Here is a 17782-nt window from a genome sequence, read left to right on the forward strand (position 1 = left end):
TTCTGGGATGCTGTGAAAGCTGTGCAGGCTGGGGGTCAGCCTTTAGAGAGCTACAGCCAGATGGGGAGGGGCCTAGAGCAGCCAGTGGGCACTGAGGCTGAGCACCAGGGTAGCTGGGTCCGTCACAAACCCCTTTTGATGCACATTCCCACGGGTATCTCTGGAGCCATCTCTCCCCAGACAAGTCCCAGCCTGGAGACTATTACAGAAGCAATCCAATAAAATAGTGTCCTGATGCCCTTTGCTGAGCACAGCCCACTCACGGAGCGGTGTAGTCTGTGGCCCTCCTGGTGCCCGTTCCCACCAGAGACCTCTCACGCCCATCTGGACATCTCCATTCACTCGGTCCCAGCACGGCTCTCCGGATCAGCCTTGTTAAGACGCCTGTGCCGGGTTCCCAGTATTCACAGGCGTGCTCTGCCCGCAGCCTGGGAACGCCGTCAGCCCGAGCAGGGATTCGCGATGATTCAGGGAATGTCACCACAGGCGCAGAGGCAGACCGGCCGGCTCCTGCAGGCAGACTGCAAGGACACAGCCTGCCCCACGCTCACTGAAGCATCAGCCCTCCTGCCCCAGGTTATTCAGCACCCAGTGCCCTAAAGCTGTCTTGTTTGCATCTCACTGCTGTGCTCGCCTCCAGCTCCTCCCTGGCCAGCTGGGCCAACCAAGCAGAAGACATCCCCCTCACCCTGTGCCAATGTCAGCACACAACCCCATCAGCTACTGCTGGCTGGCACTAGCCCTGAACCTGCTTTTCCCTCCAGTTTCACTGCGCTTTGAACATGCAGCAGCATTTGAACTGCAAACAGCCACTATTTACACCCCAACCAAACTGTCCCCAGTGTGTGTGCTAACCACCCTGCCAGACCAGGCTAAAGAACATGGGGTTTCACTTGAGTTAATTCACTCATTTTCCAGTTGGATTCAATCCCAAGTAATCCAGGAAAGCTTTGCTGTGCTCAAGTACTACCATCAAAGACCATCACAATAAGCAAAATGTAAGCTGACACTTCCAAGGTCCCCTCAGCATGGCTCATTCTCAGTTTTACTCTCTGGTCATCAAAAACTGATCTAGAATGAGCAGAACCTTGCACCCACCTGTACTGAGCATGGTGACAAGCTGAGACCTTTACAGAGATCTGGAGCTTGTGTGTGTATCTGTCAAATTAGTCTTCAATTCTGGTTTTATTCTGAAATTGCATTATAGAATGCTTCAGGTTTCCCATTCTGTATTTTTACCTGAAGATTTTCCCAGTCATTAAAAACCTCAATGTTCATATTTTTCTATCAATTTCCCAGGTGTTGAGCATGAGACATTCTGGCCTTTGAAAGTTCATATATATGTGAACACGTATACAAAAATATACATATGTACATATAAATATAAATACATATATGCATGATTTCTTATAGTCTTACTCACTGGCTGGAGGAGGAAAACCAAACTCTTGGGTAGGTTTGGATGCTTCTCTGTTTATTTTTACCCTGTCTGGTAATGCAGATTTTCCCGTTGTCAATCCCAGTCTGAGTCCACGCTGCCAGTTTAATTTCCAGACCCACATTGTGGGTGCTGTAGGTGCAGCACTCAGTGAGCACTCAGCCTGGTTCCAGGCAGCACCTGCACAAAAAGAGATGTTCTTTCCAAAGGCGGAAGGGGGACACCCAGTACCTTCACGTACAAGCACTCTGCAGCCTGAGGGCAGCCCTTGCCATTGGGTTTCCCACGCAGTGGCCAGCAGCTCGATGCAGTGATGCAGACGCGCTGTGTGGTTGGGAACCAAGGGCAGATTGTGCCTCGGAAAGGAGCTGGTCAGGAGCTTGCATGATTCCTGTAAGAAAATAAATCCTAACACATCAAAACCAGGGGAAGAGGGTCACTCCATGCAAGAGACCTGGTTCTGATTAGCCTCTCATCTCAACAGCTTAGGCTATGGGGTGTCCTCCTCCATTGCTAGGCTTGGCTCCTCACTGGGCACAAATAAAAGCCACCAAAGCCCTATGATGGTGAAGAAGTGCCCTGTCCCACCGGGCTGAGCAAATGGTCACTCAGGCTATTCCCAGCTTTCTAACTATGGTATGTTAGGCGAGTGGGAAGGCAGACCAGCTGGAGCAGCCAAAGGAACCTGCTGGCCTGCCACGTCCCCAGGGGGAAAAGCAAAGTAAACAGGAGATGAAAAGGCAGTGATGCCGTCTCCATTCTCAGACGGGTGCCCTGCCCACCACGCTACCACAGTCTGTGTGTGGGAGGGTGGAGAAAAAAAACAGATTAAATAGAATCACTTTAACTCTCCTGCTCGAGCAACTCCACATTGTGTGAAAACATGGTAATGTTCATATGAGGACAGGGTGGAGCCTAAACCTCCTCTCTCCCAGATGGGCGCTGGAGGTGTTAGGCAGTAGCACCTTTCCTTTCATACTTGGCCTAGTGATGGATTAATACATGCTGGGCAAAATGGAAAGCTGGAGGACAGCCTTGCCCTGGCCCTGGTTGTGGTTGGGGGTGAGCCAACAGAGGATCCCTGACAGAGGGCAGAACTTGAGCAGCAGCCTCCTGCACCCCGGGCTGGGCTGACACAGGCATCCTGCAGATAAACCCACCGTGCTCTTATACTTAGATTTTGTGAGAGAAGAGTCACACAGCTTGGCCACCACATTGGAAACCTTGCAGCACTTGTATCTATCTCATGAGAAGCTGCTGTCCTCTCCCCTCACTTGGCTGGGGGCACAAGGGAGCATGTGGGGAGCTTGACCACTTCACTCAGGCCTGGGAACTTCCCACGGCATGGAAGCATGCCCATTGTCAATGCCACAATGTTGAGCTTACCACCATCCTTTGTGTGGCTTAGTCTACAAGCGGGGGAAAGGCTATGAATAATTTTCCAGTAGATAGCATGGAAGTGGAATAAGGAGCATTTATGGGCAGTCTACTGCCAGTACGTGTCATGTGAGAGGTAAATGTGCTCTTAGGCAGCTTGATTTCTTGAATAAGGACGCGCTGCTTGTGCCCTGTGTGCTGAAAGGGAAGGGGACTGGGCTGGGTGGCTGCTTCCAGTGCTGGCATTACCCTCCATGGCCATTGCACACATGCTGGGGTGAGGCAGCTACTGCCTGAGGAAGACAGAAATGTTCAAAAAGAAGAAAAAGGCAATGACAAAAAGAAATTCCCTTTGGAAATGTTATAAAACCGGTGCATGTTTCAAGCAGTGGGCCAGCAGTGGAGGGACATGCCAGCCTGTGGGAGCAGGGTATGTGAAGGCAGTGAAAGAGCCCAACACAATAAGGCCCGTGTTGCAGCTGACAGACTGCTGAGCAGCAGGACAGCAGCAATGATCGCTGTTTCCGAACCTGTAAGTCAGAGAAGTTCAGCTGAAGAGAAATGCAACCTGTGCCTGCACAGCCCAGAGGGCTCCCTGGCCCCTCTCCTCCCCGTCCACACCCGCACATCGTCAGCACTTTCTTGGCCAGCGGAGGAGCCGGTGCAGTGCTCCAGGCTGGGTGAGAAATGCCGCCAGCCCTGCTGGGTGTGACGCAGAGGATGAGCTCACCCATCCAGAGGGCTCTGCTGGCCATGCCAGCTCCCATGTCCTTCCTGAAAGCTACGTGACATGAGTGGCTCTGCCAGCAATGGTAATTGCAGCTCCCTTGTATAAAGCACAGCAGAAACTGGTAGCCTCCCTTCTCCTCCCCTCAGTTTAAGGCCAAGGCAGCCTGCCATTGCCCAGCACAGCTTCAGGTGCCCGAGGCATGAGTGAGTGGCCGCTGTGTGTGTCCTACTTTGCACAGCTGCAGTATCTGAGGGCACAGCAGTAATGCTGAGAAACCAAAGCCTTTAAGTTGAGGGGGTGGGAGGTTGAATTTCTCTCCATCACAGGTTCTTAGCCATGTCCAGCCTTTTGTTGTGACATGCTCATTCTCTGGAATATTGTCAATTGTTTTGTAGGAGCTGAAACAAAAGCAGTCGCGTTAGTCCTCGTGGCAGCAACAGGAGGGAACACAGCAAAGGTGGTGGTGGCTGGGAAAGAAAACCAATTAAGGAGAAGTATTTTCTAGTTGGATGCAAGCATTATTAAAGACTGGCTTACTGCTTTGGCCATTATTTTTTAGCCAGTTACAAGTTCTGTCTCAGACTACAGGGACCCAGGGGCTAAAACAAGTCAGAGATGTAGCAGCTCCGATGGGCTGAGGACATAAAAGAAACAAGATGCATAGGGAGAGATTTTTTTTTTATTCCAGCTGATACAGCTAGAAAGAAACAGACAAGTTTTCAGACACCCTCCTTCCATTAAGTAATTGCTTTGAGTGCAGTAGTGACGCCCTGTTCAAGAGAAGCACCACTAACTGAACACCTTCTGATTACAAGATGCAGAACCAGGTATTTGTCAAGCATCTGTGAACAGTGACAAGCAGCACAGCAAGGGGGACTTGAAGAATATACAGAACCAAACAGTTGTCACTTGCACCATTTTTTGTTCCTTCACAAGCCTCAAACAGAAAAATGCCTGTGCTGATTAACTCAAATACAGGATCATCACCCAGCACAAAACTAAGCTCTTACGTGTGACCTCCTCTTCCCCACCCAGTTAATTCTGAATCAAGTAGAAAGCTATATTTAAAATAAAAAACTCATCTGAGATGTTCCCTCGGCTTTTCCCTCACCACAATTTAATCAGCTTACCCCAGCTGGAGTCATCACTTCAGCTAAGTGACAGCCTGCAATCAGCCTTTGAAATACCACAGCCTTTACAAAAGAAAGCTTCAGTTTTTGACACAAACCTATATAAAGCTGCATGCTGTGAAGCTATGCATCAACCTTTCATCATGCTCCCGCTATAAAAGGTTTCAGCAGTGGGTAGAGCTGTTGAGCAGGTGCTATTTGCTTCCCAGGTTGCACTAGCTGCAAAAGCTGTTGTCTCTAAGGGTCCAGTGCTCCTAGCTCTCAATATTAATCTTGTAGGTTAATGTGATGCTGCCACATAGCAAGCACATGTGTACACAAACTACAGCGATTCTGGACAACAGACCTACATGACCCAACACTGTAAGCTCACACCCAGAGGGCTGCCTGAGCTTGTAAGCCCAACCACTTAGCATGCTTTGACTATGCTGCTCATTTTTCCATCCATGGAACAACTGGTATACAGCCCAGCAAGAGTCAGATGAAGAGATTTATCTTATCTACTTATTTTCCTGTGACTGGCAGCTTACATGCCCCATCTCTTTCCTAGCTGAGGTGAAACCAGTTACAGCATAGGCTTAATGTAAGTAAGTTTCACCTTCCTTCCTTCTTCCAAAGAGGGCAATTAGTTGTTTACACCAACTCTTTGCACATCCATAGATTAAACATGTGATCTTGTCCCCACAAGCTAGCTCAGTGTCAGTATTATTATGGGCTGAAGTCTGACCTCATAGCACTGCCCTGCAGCTCCAGGAGGACCTGACTGAAAACAGTAGCCCTTTGTACCCAGGTCTGTCTCCCCTACCTTACAGGGGTCAGCCTTGCTCACTGTAGTCGGGATAATGACAGCTTACAGTTAGCATGAGCAGATGCACAAGCCAAAGCCTTGGAGGTAGGGCATGTTTGCTGTGACTCATGTTTAACACTAGTTCTCAAGTTTACACCAACTACAATCAAGTTAAAGGTTCATTTTTGACATTGCCTTAACCACAGCTCAAGTGGACTGCAGAAGCACAGCCAGGAAGATGTGCTAGCTAGCAAAACCAGCCCCTCTAGCATAACTAATAAAATCAAATCACTGAAATCTCAAAGACATTCAGTTAACACATCTAAGACAGTTCAGGCCAAAACAACAGTTTATTTTCAGCAACATCTCAACCATCAAAAAAATAAACTCTAACACGGATGGATGGAAGACTTCTCTACAGTGTAACTAAGTGGGCTCTGAACCCAGGGGTTTGAACTGGAGTGACATTATTCATCCAATAAGTTAGGAAGCATGAAAATAAAGTGCTTCATTTTTGAGCTGGCATGAGGTCATCAATAGACTGGCCTTTTTCAAGGCGTTTTTCCATTTCAGTAATCAGCTTCACACCATCCACCACTAACTGCACCAGCTCCACCTCAGAGAAGCCAAGACGATCAGCATTGGAGATATCAAACACTCCTCCAACAGCAGCTGTATCCACACCACCTGGAGCAAGAGACAGAGTTAGCACACTGACCACAGCTAGAGTAGGCAAGTTCTACCTTTCTTCCCTCACTAGCCTGAGAGGGCAACACAGCAAGACAATTCTCTACAAGTGCTGCTGCCTCCTGCATACAGGGAGATAAAGCTGCATGTGACTGCCAAAATGAGCCACCCAACATGACATTAGGCCAGCTTTTTACTCTTTTAACCCCATGAGCAGTCTAACCTGTGGTTAGACACACCCACTGCAACTATTTCCTAGCCAGAAGTTAAATCAGGATTCCCATCCCTGCTTACAACAGAACAGCTGCCACCAGCTCCACCTTATCTGATGCTAAGAATACCACATACAGAACATACCTAAACAGGCAGATACAGTAAGGCCTACACAGTGCACTTGCACCTCCACCTCCTCCAAGATGCAATTTTAACGCTTGGTTCTCTCCATGTATGTACCTTTTGAATGGTCTGACAGGCACTGCCAGTGTGAACCAAGACATTGTTCTGACTGTAGTCAGGGTTCCACTGGCATCTTAGAGCAATCTGACGAGGGCACCACTACAACCTCTCACCTGTGCCTCGCTTCTGAAGCCGCAGTCTCTTGAGGACCTCTCCAAACTTCTCATGTTTCCCAAGGTTTGGTAACTTGATGTGCACACCAGCACGGAGCCCTGTTCCAAGGTTGGATGGGCAGGTCAGGACGTAGCCCAAGTGTGGATTCCACATGAACTCGTGGTTTTTGGACTTAAAGAGATTTTCTATCTATAAATGCAGAGAATGGACATTTAGAGATTGCTCACTGCATGAAGGATGTAGGTCATCCATTAGTGCTCATTTACAGCTTCAGTTATATAGCAACAGCCTCAACAGTTTGAACAGCTATTTATATCAGTCACATAGGTTCCCTCCATTGGAAAAAGATGGGCCACCAACAAGGGGCTTTTAAGGCCCTTGCTCCTCGCACTGGGACAGGCTAAGTTTAAACTACACTACAAAATCTCAAGTCACTATCTGTTGGGAAGCTTGATTTAGTATATATCCAACTGGCACATTTGTTTGGATTAGGGAAGAGGCTGGTAAGGCTCAAGCTCATATCAAGACCAGAAGCTGAGAGAAGCATTCAGCCTAGAAACTGCAGTCCAGCTTTGCTCATCCACATTCAAGCAATTTCTCCTCCTACCCAGGGCACCTCAATGCTTGATTTCTAAAACCGTGTATAATCTCCTTTAAGTACAGTTTAAACACTTGGGTGAGGATGCTGTATCAGAGGACACATTCTAGACTTCATAGCCACAATGCTTTGCCTATGAAAGTGTTTCAGAGCCCTCACAGCTCTGGACTACATCAGTGTTCCCAGAGACCCAGGTTATGGAGCACCACCATGCAGGGCTCCACAAGCAGCTTTCATAGAGTCTGCATTCTCAGATCTAACCAGAGAGACATGTAACATTTAAACCTACAGTTCAGGCAATATTGATTTACCTGTGTTAGCCCAGTACAGAAACGGGTAAATACTTCCTTCATGTTGCCACCTTTCTGCATGGAAATAACTCTAAGGTGATCCTCCTCATTGATCCAAACAAGGAAGGTCTTATTATCATTGTGCCTAGGAAACAAGGAGAACAACTTCTTGTCTGTCCCACCTGACATTTTCAAGGTAATTGTAATAGCACCAGATTACTCATCATTGCATCTTTTAAGAGGCTCACTTAGTTTCTTCTTCCAAGAAATTATTCTTGCTTCTTTTGTTCATGCAGGACCTAACAGAGTTAAGCTACCTGCTCTTTCCAAGAGGTAGTTTAAATTAGTCTATACTTAAACATAACAGAATGAACAAGTACATGACATAAGCCAGTCTTAGATTTGACATAAAATCCTCACTTGTGGCCCAAGCTCACAAATGTAAGGGATTTCCCCTGTTCAGCAGAGTTTGCAGGAGGGTGATCACTGTAGACTGAGGCAGCCCCGTACAGTGATGTTCATAATGACATCACGTTGACAAAGTTTAACAAATCCTTTTATCAGAATTTTGTCAGATTCTGTTAACCTGCACTTAGTACCTTAACAGAGAACTAAGTTGAGTTTTTTCACTATTCATTTTTGATTGGGGCTCTTCAGATATATTATAAAAACCCCTGAACACCAATGGGCCCCTCTTGTCCTAGCTTGCAGCTGGCAGCAAGCACTATCATAAATATTTACCAGGCTGACAATTTCTCAGCTTGATTAGAATCATAACTTAACTATACCTGAGGAAAGTTATTTATGCAGGCAACACTGAGACTTTACACTTCAAGCTTCTACATTAGTCATGCTCAGGTGACAGCACTATCTAGTGCTGGCAATCTGCAGGTAGATGATGCAATCTTGAAGGTGACCTCCAGAAACAAAGCATGCTTCCTCTGTGTTGTATTCCTAGTGCAGCTACAGTAATAAGATTGGAGTACTACAGCTGATAAAAACCTAGCCCTTAGCTTACAAGGGAGCAAGTTAATTATCTTGCAGAAGCTCCAGAGATGCAGTTTTATGTAGGTGACCTATATCTGATAAGCAGAAGCCTTCCATTCCACATATGTGCATCAGTCAACTCATGTCACCAAATATATCTGGGGCCAAGGGGAGAAGTCTTTCCAGTGGTCTGTTATCCATGAGTTTCTGCAAGCAGAAGTGATGAGACTACTATGCATTCAGTATCAAGTCTGAACTAAGCAAACACTATGGCTTATTACCACACGTTACTCTAAGCTTCTGGGACAAGAAACTGGATGTAGTGGCACATATACTCCTTTGTAAGCAATCTACTTTCTTAAGCTACCTCAATTAATGCCTGGGGTTTCACTAACCTGTGCTGGATGGGTAGGCTCTACCTACAGGCTAGTGAAACTGCCTTGTTCCTTATCAGCCCAATGTGAGGCATAGTAACACTTGTCCAAATTCTGCTGGTTCAGATGCAACCTCCCCAAAGGATACCATACAAGATTCTCATTAGATTCAGTAATACAAGCTCAAAAGCTGCCATTTTGCCCCCAGTACAAGCTGTAACTGAAACTGCAAGATCTTTGTTTGCAATGACTTCATACAGCTCCCCTCTTCCAGACATACTCACCAGATACCCCTGGCATCAGGCCAATCTCGTGCCATCCCAGATGCCAACAGAAGAGGAGAAACTGGCTTGTCAAACAAGAAGTGATCATCAATCAGCTGCTGCTGCTCTGCTTCAGTCATGTTCCTCAGAGCATAGTACTTGCCCTTGAGATCACCTTCCAGGCTACCCAGAGCTGAAAGAGAGAGTCACTTTAGGATGGGACCAAAGATGATAGACATCCTCAGCACTTTAGAGACCATAAACAAAGAAAGGCAATGTCTGATCTGCTGGGTTTGGTTTTTCCCTTGCTTTCATCTGCAATCCCAATGCCTTTGTGGCATTACAGAACTTAAGGCAGCATCAGATGATTTGTCTGCAGCTTTCAGGCTTAAACAAGTAGTCATTGCCCCCTTACATACCGTACAGGATCATTACTGCTGCTTAAGAGTAGAAGTAACATGCTTTCTTCCAAGGAGAATCAAGGTCACGAATACAACAAACAGCATTATTCTAAGTCAAGGACTGTTACCCTGCCCTTGAGAGGTTCTGGAACAACACCACTCTTGGTCTCCAGAACTGCACCTTGAGTGTATCCTTTCCTCTCAATGGAGTTGGGAGGCAATAGAAAAAACCTGCAGCTGAGGAGTTCCACTGAAAACTAGGGCTTACTCTAGTCAATTGCATATCTGGAGCAAGACTACACCTCTAAGCAAACTGAATGTTAATGAAAGTCAATTAAAAGCAGCCACAATATACTGCAACCATGACTCAATCCCTGAAGTTGCTACATACCTGTTATATTTCAGGTTTGAGCCATGATGAACCAACCTCTTTCCCCACACACATAGAAAAAAAGCTTTCAAGATCAACAAAGGTCAACTCAATGCAGTACAACTTCCCTTTGACATGTGCTCTTACTCTCAGCTACAAACAGCAATGCTAAGGCAGCTGCAATGTAATAAGCCTTCTTCAGGGAAGGCTCCATGTCCACACCAAATCTTGAGGGAGGCAGCTTTTGCCAACTGCCTCCATTTTCAAACTGCAAAGAACATCTCTTGCACAAAGGACATAATATTCCCTGATGCCTCCAGTTTTCACTTTACCTTCAACGGAGAGCTTTTCAATAGCCCGCCTCTCTCCTCGACTGCAGTGCGGGGGAAGACAGAATCCACGGATGCTTCTACCAGTTCTGACACGGGAACTTAGCACATAATTTGGATCCAGATCATCACCTCCCTACAAGATTAGGAAGCCAGTGATACAACCTTGTTGTCAAGGTACCTACCCTAAAATACATGTTGCTGCCATGCATTTAAACATGCACCTTATACCAGAGATACTGACTACCCTGCAAGCAAGGGTCTTACTTCAGGACCCTTTTGTCTTCAGCATTAGCTCAACTATCTGTTTAACAATACTTGCTCTGAGACTAAGGCTACAGATACCAAGTAGAATAGTTCATAGAATAGTAGTTCATAGAAGCATGCTAGAAGATTTTGCATCCTTTTCAGACTACAGTCTGGGCTTCTGTTACCTTATCAGATCTGCAACCTAGAGGCATCAATATGAGTTGAACCCTCATTCAATTAGGTGTTTACTCTTGCAAATTAGAGTTATTGACTACTGTCACCTAAAGTCTCCTAATCTCAAGCTGACCTCTAGCTAGCCAATCAACACAGCATTAGGGATTCCTAGAGTCTACAGTAACATTTGAAATCCATTAAATGGGCAAAAAATTCTTACTTGTAGCCATACCAATGTCTATTCTGAAGTATGAGACCACCATGTGATACTTAGAATCCAAAATCAGATGGTGTTTTATGACAGTCCTTGACTCCAAGGACTGTGCGGTTTAAAGCCTGACTACTACAGCCCCACAGTTCATGGAAGCACATGTTGAACATGTTTGGCATGACTGACACGGCAGCAGCACATGAACCCACCTCATAAGTCTGACTGCATTGGACACACAGCCTGTGGGTACGTCCTGGGTGAAAGCAGGGAACAGAGCCTGAGCCATCATTTTAGGCAGCTGCCAACAACTCTACCCAGTCCTCAGACCAGTAGGCATCAGTAATCGATCAAAAGTTTATACCTGCAGATTATCAGCGTTCAGGTCTGTCTTGTGCTGATCAGTTGGTTTGTAGCCACCATGCCTGTCTTCAATAACTGGATCAAAAAGTTCCTTAAACACCTCATAGGATTCTTCATCACCAGCTACACATCCTACTGTCATTATGAAGGGATGGCCTGAAGTAAAATCAGAAGAGCTAAGTATAGGTGATGTTTGGCTGTACTCCAGTATAGCACTAACCAGGCAAGTTCTGTAGTGGTAGGTCTAGTCACTTAGAAATGCATCCTTACATAAAAACATTTGGAGAGATCCTACATTTTACACTTAATCCAGTCAGTCAAATGCAGTACTATGGAAACCCATAGCTGTTGCCATTAAACCACACTCATTTGTCAAGCTTGGTTTAGGACAATTTCACATAGCATATCCAGTTTCACTAGCTAATTTAGAACACCAGACAGAAATTTTTGTCTTAGCAATCATGCTTTGCTGTAAGCAAGAATGCTTCAATTTTTGTTTCTTCTGCTACAGAGCTGTACTTCTGCAGTCTGCTCATGAACACCACCTCCACAAAATTAGTTTTAAGTCACCATATTCAAAAGCACCAGTTATTTCAGCTGGCTCACACAGAATATTCTCAACGCATTTTACCAGGATTATCAACCCCAGTCTGAATGACATCATCCAGGGTGAAGCCACTGGGTGTGACTCTGTCTCTCAGTTTCTTGTACAAATCCAGGGTTAGAACTTTAGCCATGTGGTTGTTGTGGCTTCTCACGTCCGGATACTCCTCATCAGGAGGCAGTCTCTGATTATTTAGTTGGGCCATTTTGATATTGCTAGAGTAAAAATAAATACTGTAACGTTAACATATAAACACATCTGTTCCCCTTTTTTCATAGAAGTGCTAAAGAACATCACATAACCAGTTTGGAATAGAATCAGACCAGAACAGCCAGGTAAGCTGACTTTCTTTTTCACCACTGTGTTCTAACTAGAACGCATTTGGGTTGGTTTTGGTTTTTTTTTCTTTTCTGATTGAAAGTACTTAGCAGAGCAGTTACATAATTGAAGTGTCTGGAAATCAGTATGTCAGATCACAGCAAGCAACATGGCTTGACAGAACATGGCCCCTTTTAACCAGCCACACGTTTAGAGCCGTCTTTCAGTGCTTTACAAGATTTGCCTCTTAGTAACTGAAGAGCTTTGGATGCCATTGTCAAAAAGCACTTCCAGTACGGAGGGAGAACAGATCATCATTATGCAGATCTAACGGCCCCCCGCCATTACCTGGGTTGTCAACCCCAGTCTGGATAACATCATCCAGCGTAAAGCCACTGGGAGTCTGCTTATCCCTCAACTTCTTGTACAGGTCCAAGGTGAGCACCTTGGCCATGTGATTGTTGTGAGCTTTCAGGTCAGGGAACTCATCATCGGCAGAGTAGTTCAGCTTCAGGAGGTTGTGGGTGTTTGAGAAAGGCATGTCTGCCCCTACCTGCAGTCACTGGGAAGAAAAAGAGGAAGCCTATCACCGGAGGTTTGGCAGGCTCCGGACCGCCCGGGGGAAGCCAGGCACCCAGGCAAGGTCACCTTGGCTGTCATTCCGCCCGTGCCTTTCACACCTTTGCTGCCACACCACCTTCCGCAAGAGCCACAAAGGAGCAACGGAAAAAGTTCTTCATCACCCCCAGCTCTGCCCGGTCCTCCAACATTCCCTCCGCGAGGGCACGGACTCGGGCACCGCCCGGGTCAACGGACGCGCCCAAGGTCGCGCGGAGCGGCCGTGGCAGCTCGGGGCAGCCCCGCCGGCGGCTCCGGGAAGAGGAAGCGGCCCGGACGCCGCGGGTTAGGGGGGGGTGAAAGCACGGCCCCACCAGGACCACGCGCCGGGCGGCAGGTGAGCGGGGCGGCTCTGTGATGCGCTCTGAAGGCGGCCGCGCCTCCAACCGCCACTGCTGGGCTAGAGAAAGATCTGCTGCACCCGGCACCCTCCGCGCCCCCAGCTGCTCCCTACTTGGGAGCGGAGTGGTGGGAAGCATCCAACGACCCCATTACACAACAGACGGCTCCCTCAGGGGACGTGGCTGAGGCGAACATATATAACAACCCTGCTAAATACCGGGTTAATCTCGTTTTAGAACGGGGCCGGCTCCAGCTGAGGGCAAACCAAGTAAGCACCTGCGCCCCACCCCGCAGGAGCTCCGCGCCGCACCCCCCGCCCCAGCCGGGCGTCCCTGTCCTGTGCTGCCCCTCGCCGCACCCGCTCCCCTTCCTCAGCGGGACCGGGTCACTCCACACAGTGGAGCAAAAAAAATAATTTAAAAAAACGTGTTTTTTTAACTAAGCCTTATTTTAAAGCTACAAGACGGCTCGGCTGCCCCAGGACTTACCTAGGGCTCCGCAGCAAGTACCTCCAAGCTCTCCGCTCCCCACTGCTGCCCTAGCTGAGTGGAGCGCCGCACCGCTCCCGTGCCTCTTTTATATAGAGCGCGACCCGCCGCCCTATTGGCCGCTATTTATAGCCCATTCATTCCATTGGCCAGGCGCGGTAAGGTGGGGTGGGTGTTTGCCGTTGGCTGGGCCCGCGCTTGCCGCCATTTTGCTTGTCTCCGGAGGGGAAGCTGGGCGGCGTTGGGTGTGCGGCTGGGGGCTCCCGTCCGAGCCGCTCTCCACAATCGAGCGGCAGCAGCGCCTCGTCGGCCCCACTGAACACGCACATGCACACAGGGATCCCATCTCGGGGGTGCCACCGCACACCAGTGCAGGCATGTGGCCTGCTGCCAATCTGGCTTCACACCTTGGCTGAAGATTCAGTAACAGGTGTAGTAACACCTCTGCATAAAAATACGGCTTCATAGTGGCAGGGCTGTACTGTCCCTATGCCACCAAGGTGGCTGTAGGCCTGTCTCTCAATTCCCCTGGCACCCAAGAGCAGCCACCTCATTCTGTAGAGAAAGGTCCTGCTGCTTGCCCTGCACCTTGCCTCCAACACCTGTGAGTCTGTGGGCTCACCTTACAGTTTAATTTGGAAGGAAATGGCTCCTTTCAAAGTGGTTGTGAAAAGCAGAGAGTCTCCTGCTCTTGTCATGGGCCAAAAAAAAAAAAAAAAAGCTTAATCTTTATTGGAGAGCAGCTGATTTTCCTACTGAAGATGGAAGGAGGAAGGTTGGGATTTGACCCATCTAAAGTCCACCTGAAATCTGTGAAAATAGTGACTTTCATTGGACTATTTGTAGGAATCAGCAGGGTTTATCCCAAATATAAGATGCAATTGAGGATCCCATTGTTTGCTGAAATAAATACACTAACAGTGTGACTATCTTGATCTTTCACCTTTTCATAATAGTTTATCTTCCTATGACATGTAGTTCTCACAGCAGAACCCACATTTATCCTCCTGTCCAAACAGCGTGTACTTACCCAGGTGAATGCAGATCCGAGTGGCAGAGTTGCTTTCTTTGACCCAAGTTCTGAGTGTCAGGAGACATCAGTTGGAGCTCTTTCCCTCCACAATTCTTTTGGCACCAGAGCCACTACCCTTACCTTAACAACTGGACGCACATGCACTTACAGAACTGATAAGGATTTTAAAAAAAGTAACATACACCTAGAGGAAATAATTACAAAATAAAACCCAGAGTGCTTCAAGTGAAAATGCACTGTGTTTGGCTGCCATCCAGATTTCCACATTATTCCAGGCCTGATAGACCAAGATGCTGAGAACACAGATCTCCAGCAGAAGCCCAGGGCTCAGCATCTGTGCAAGTCCTGTCTCTTTATCTCCCATATCAAAGAACAAATCTTCTCTCTAGGTCTCCTCTGACTTTTTAACCTCACAAAATCTTCCTCTGTGTTTTACTTTTAGTTTCACACAATGCTCATGCTTCACAATTGTGTAAACTGCAAATAATGTAAGTGTAAAATTCTACCCAGAGTCCTCAAGCTAAATGAGGATGACCTCAGTGGCAAAGATAGTTTTGGTTGTGGATATTTTTTTAATGTAAACCACTCAGATTCAATTTTTAATTTAGAACAACAAAAAAAAAAATCAAGAATATTTCTGACACGCTACTTTTGCAGTGTTTTTCTTCATTAAAAAAAAAAAAGCGTATCAGGGTAGGTACTGAAGGCTCATTTTGTCTTATTTCATAATCTACTGCCGCACAGAGAAGCAATCAGCTGTTATGTACCATAATTGTTCTGTAGATTCGTTCAGTCAAGGCCACCTCAAGAGCCAAAATCCAAGAATCCATTTCTATTCACTGGACATGATCTTCCCCTCCCAGTCCTGTAGAACAGGGAATACCAGTCATTATTATAAACGAATATATTCTCAATGTGCTGTTCTGACACAGACACCTCTTCACAAAACTTCCAACAAGAAGACATGGAAAGAGACAAAGAGTGCAAACCGACCAAAATTTACCAAATTTATGTGTTTAATAAACAGTGCACCCTCTGCCTCATGTTCCTCACCACTATTTGACAAATTTCTGGCCTGCAGTAAGTCAGCAGTGGCTTCTGCCTCACTGGGTTTTATTCAGACAGCATTTTAAGATTTGATGAAAGCTGTGTGTAAATTGGATCCTACCTTTCTTACAGTATCCCATCCCAGCTTCCCTAGTGACTTAATTATAGATGCTGTGCCATGTGTCAACAGCCTCTGATCAACCGTTTTATCTCGCTCATCTGCTGAGACTTTCTTTGGATAAGCCGGTATGGCCTGTTAGACTGTGATAAAGGCACCAATACTTACCTTCCATGCTGGGATGACATTGTAGTGCATGCTGACTTACACACCACGTTGCCGTTCCGCAGCTCAGGATGGAAAGGAGGGGTGATTACTCCAGAGGTCTCTGCACTGAGCTTTAACAATAAAGAATTAAGGGAAGTTAATCATGGGCCATGCAGCTAACTTCCTAAGAGGCTTAATTATAAATGTTGTGTAGTGCACAACTGCAAGAGATGGGTGTTAGCTACTGAATGTGTCTTCTGAAATTACTTGCATGAACGTAAGATGAACCTGAAGAATTAGGATCTTCTTGAAAATCTAGAAGAATATACCACATTAGAAAACAGCAAGAAAAAGTTATTTACTAAAACAGTTGAATTGTTTCCAATTCCTACCTGACAATTGAAAAATTAAACACTTGTCAGTAGATTAAAGAAATTGGTTATAGCTGCATCTGCATAATTTCTGAACTGAAACTTCTCTTCCAATTTACATTTGCTGCTTAAAATATATTTGCCTAGTTATTATCCTTGGTGTATTTTTTTACACTGCTTAGGCAGTCTGTTGAAAAAGTACTGATCGTTTCCAGTGAGCTGAGTGCCTGTGGAAACTAGGAGTTGCTGAGTGTCTTGATCTTGCATACACTCAGACCCACAGTGATCTGAACAGCAGTTCATCATGGGAAAGGTACATATATAACCAATGACAGTAAAAATGACAGGAAAAAAACAAGGTAGGTGCAAATATAAAGACACAGTAGAGCCATAATTGCCAGTCAGAAAAACAGCTGAGTAGGAGTTTGCAGTTTAAGAAACCTCTGAAACTGCATACATTATATTTAGATTAGATGGAGAAGAGTTTCATAACTAAATAACAAAGACTACTGCAATTATGATATGGGCAGGTCAAAAGCATAACAAAAAATATGTTCTCACTGAAGGTAATGGGCAAAAATCCCCTTATACTTGATGGATTCACATTCATCTAAAAAAAAAAATCACAAATTGTCATCTAAACGGCTCTCCATTCCTGATTTCTTGATTGTGGACAGATGACTTTTTTGCCACTATTGCGCATTACAAGTTACTGGTGAACACAGCACCATACAGAGCGTTATCTGATTAGCTGGGAATGTTAGCTGCATGTCCAGGGTGATTCACATGCTCTCTCCTATGCCCATATCCGTCCCATGCCAGGTGCCCTGGGCTTGTTGCAAGCAGATGAGGCAATACTCTTTCTCTGGTCATCCTGACTACATCCCCAATACCACAGGGGCACACAGGGCTCTTAGATCACTACAGTCCTCAACATGACAGAGGAGTTAATACCATGTTATTTGGTGTTTAGATAGCAGTTCCGCTGCTTCTCAGCCCACACTGTGGTTTCTCCTACAGCCTTACGAAACCTGTATGAAGAACTCTGGCAGCCTTGAGTTGCCTTTCCCCAAGCAGGCTGCTATGGGGTAGGGTGGCAGAACTTTCTGGGAGTTGCCTGCCTGGGTGCCGGAAGTGAGGGCCAGGCTCACCAGCAGTACAGGCAGAGTCATTCCTTGGGGAAGGGGCTTTACCCCTGTTGGTATTGGCCTTCAAGACTCCCCCACTGGCATGCTTGATGGGTGAGTTCCCACTGGGTCCATCAGGCCGCATCATGGCCCACTGAGCCCCTCAACTTTCACCGAGAGGGCGGCTGCCCCTCTGTGCCCACAGCCGCTGGGAACGCTTCCCCCCCCAAGGCAGGATCACCCC

The 17782-nt window shown here is 46.6% G+C and overlaps 1 protein-coding gene and 1 long non-coding RNA gene across 4 annotated transcripts; both read right to left on the minus strand.

Annotated features, from left to right (window-relative positions):
* Positions 1–5793: 5793 nt before the first annotated feature.
* On the minus strand, positions 5794–13710 carry CKB (creatine kinase B). Of its 3 annotated transcripts, XM_057397153.1 has the most exons (8): positions 13696–13710; positions 12596–12809; positions 11327–11481; positions 10335–10467; positions 9253–9424; positions 7629–7752; positions 6719–6908; positions 5794–6149 (listed from the first exon to the last, which is right to left on the minus strand). In XM_057397153.1, exons 2-8 carry the CDS (start codon positions 12786–12788, stop codon positions 5971–5973), a joined length of 1146 nt encoding a protein of 381 aa, XP_057253136.1. In that variant the 5' UTR covers positions 12789–12809; positions 13696–13710; the 3' UTR covers positions 5794–5970. The 3 variants fall into 3 exon arrangements, with proteins under 3 accessions (XP_057253136.1, XP_057253137.1, XP_057253138.1); XM_057397154.1 differs by lacking the exon at positions 13696–13710 and having other exon boundaries at positions 12596–12823; XM_057397155.1 differs by lacking the exons at positions 12596–12809; positions 13696–13710 and adding an exon at positions 11957–12149.
* A 1716-nt stretch (positions 13711–15426) lies between these two features.
* LOC130592632 (uncharacterized) lies at positions 15427–16718 on the minus strand. The gene is made up of 2 exons (XR_008970610.1): positions 16062–16718; positions 15427–15593 (listed from the first exon to the last, which is right to left on the minus strand). It is a non-coding gene; the product is annotated as an uncharacterized LOC130592632 (long non-coding RNA).
* Between the last annotated feature and the right edge of the window lie 1064 nt (positions 16719–17782).

This window comes from Pezoporus wallicus, unplaced genomic scaffold (assembly GCF_028554395.1).
Source record: "Pezoporus wallicus isolate ANWC-B61680 ecotype Strahan unplaced genomic scaffold, APGP_CSIRO_Pwel_v1 contig_7068, whole genome shotgun sequence".
NCBI lineage: Eukaryota > Metazoa > Chordata > Aves > Psittaciformes > Psittacidae > Pezoporus > Pezoporus wallicus.

What these genes read in the sequence shown, in the direction of transcription:
- CKB (XM_057397153.1), bottom strand. Translation starts at nt 12,788, where the DNA reads ATGCCTTTCTCAAACACCCACAACCTCCTGAAGCTGAACTACTCTGCC. An exon ending in TCTGTACTGGGCTAACACAG is followed by an intron (nt 6,909 to 7,628) that starts GTAAATCAATAT and finishes CTGCATTTATAG; the next exon opens with ATAGAAAATCTCTTTAAGTC. An exon ending in GCTTCAGAAGCGAGGCACAG is followed by an intron (nt 6,150 to 6,718) that starts GTGAGAGGTTGT and finishes CTCTTGCTCCAG; the next exon opens with GTGGTGTGGATACAGCTGCT.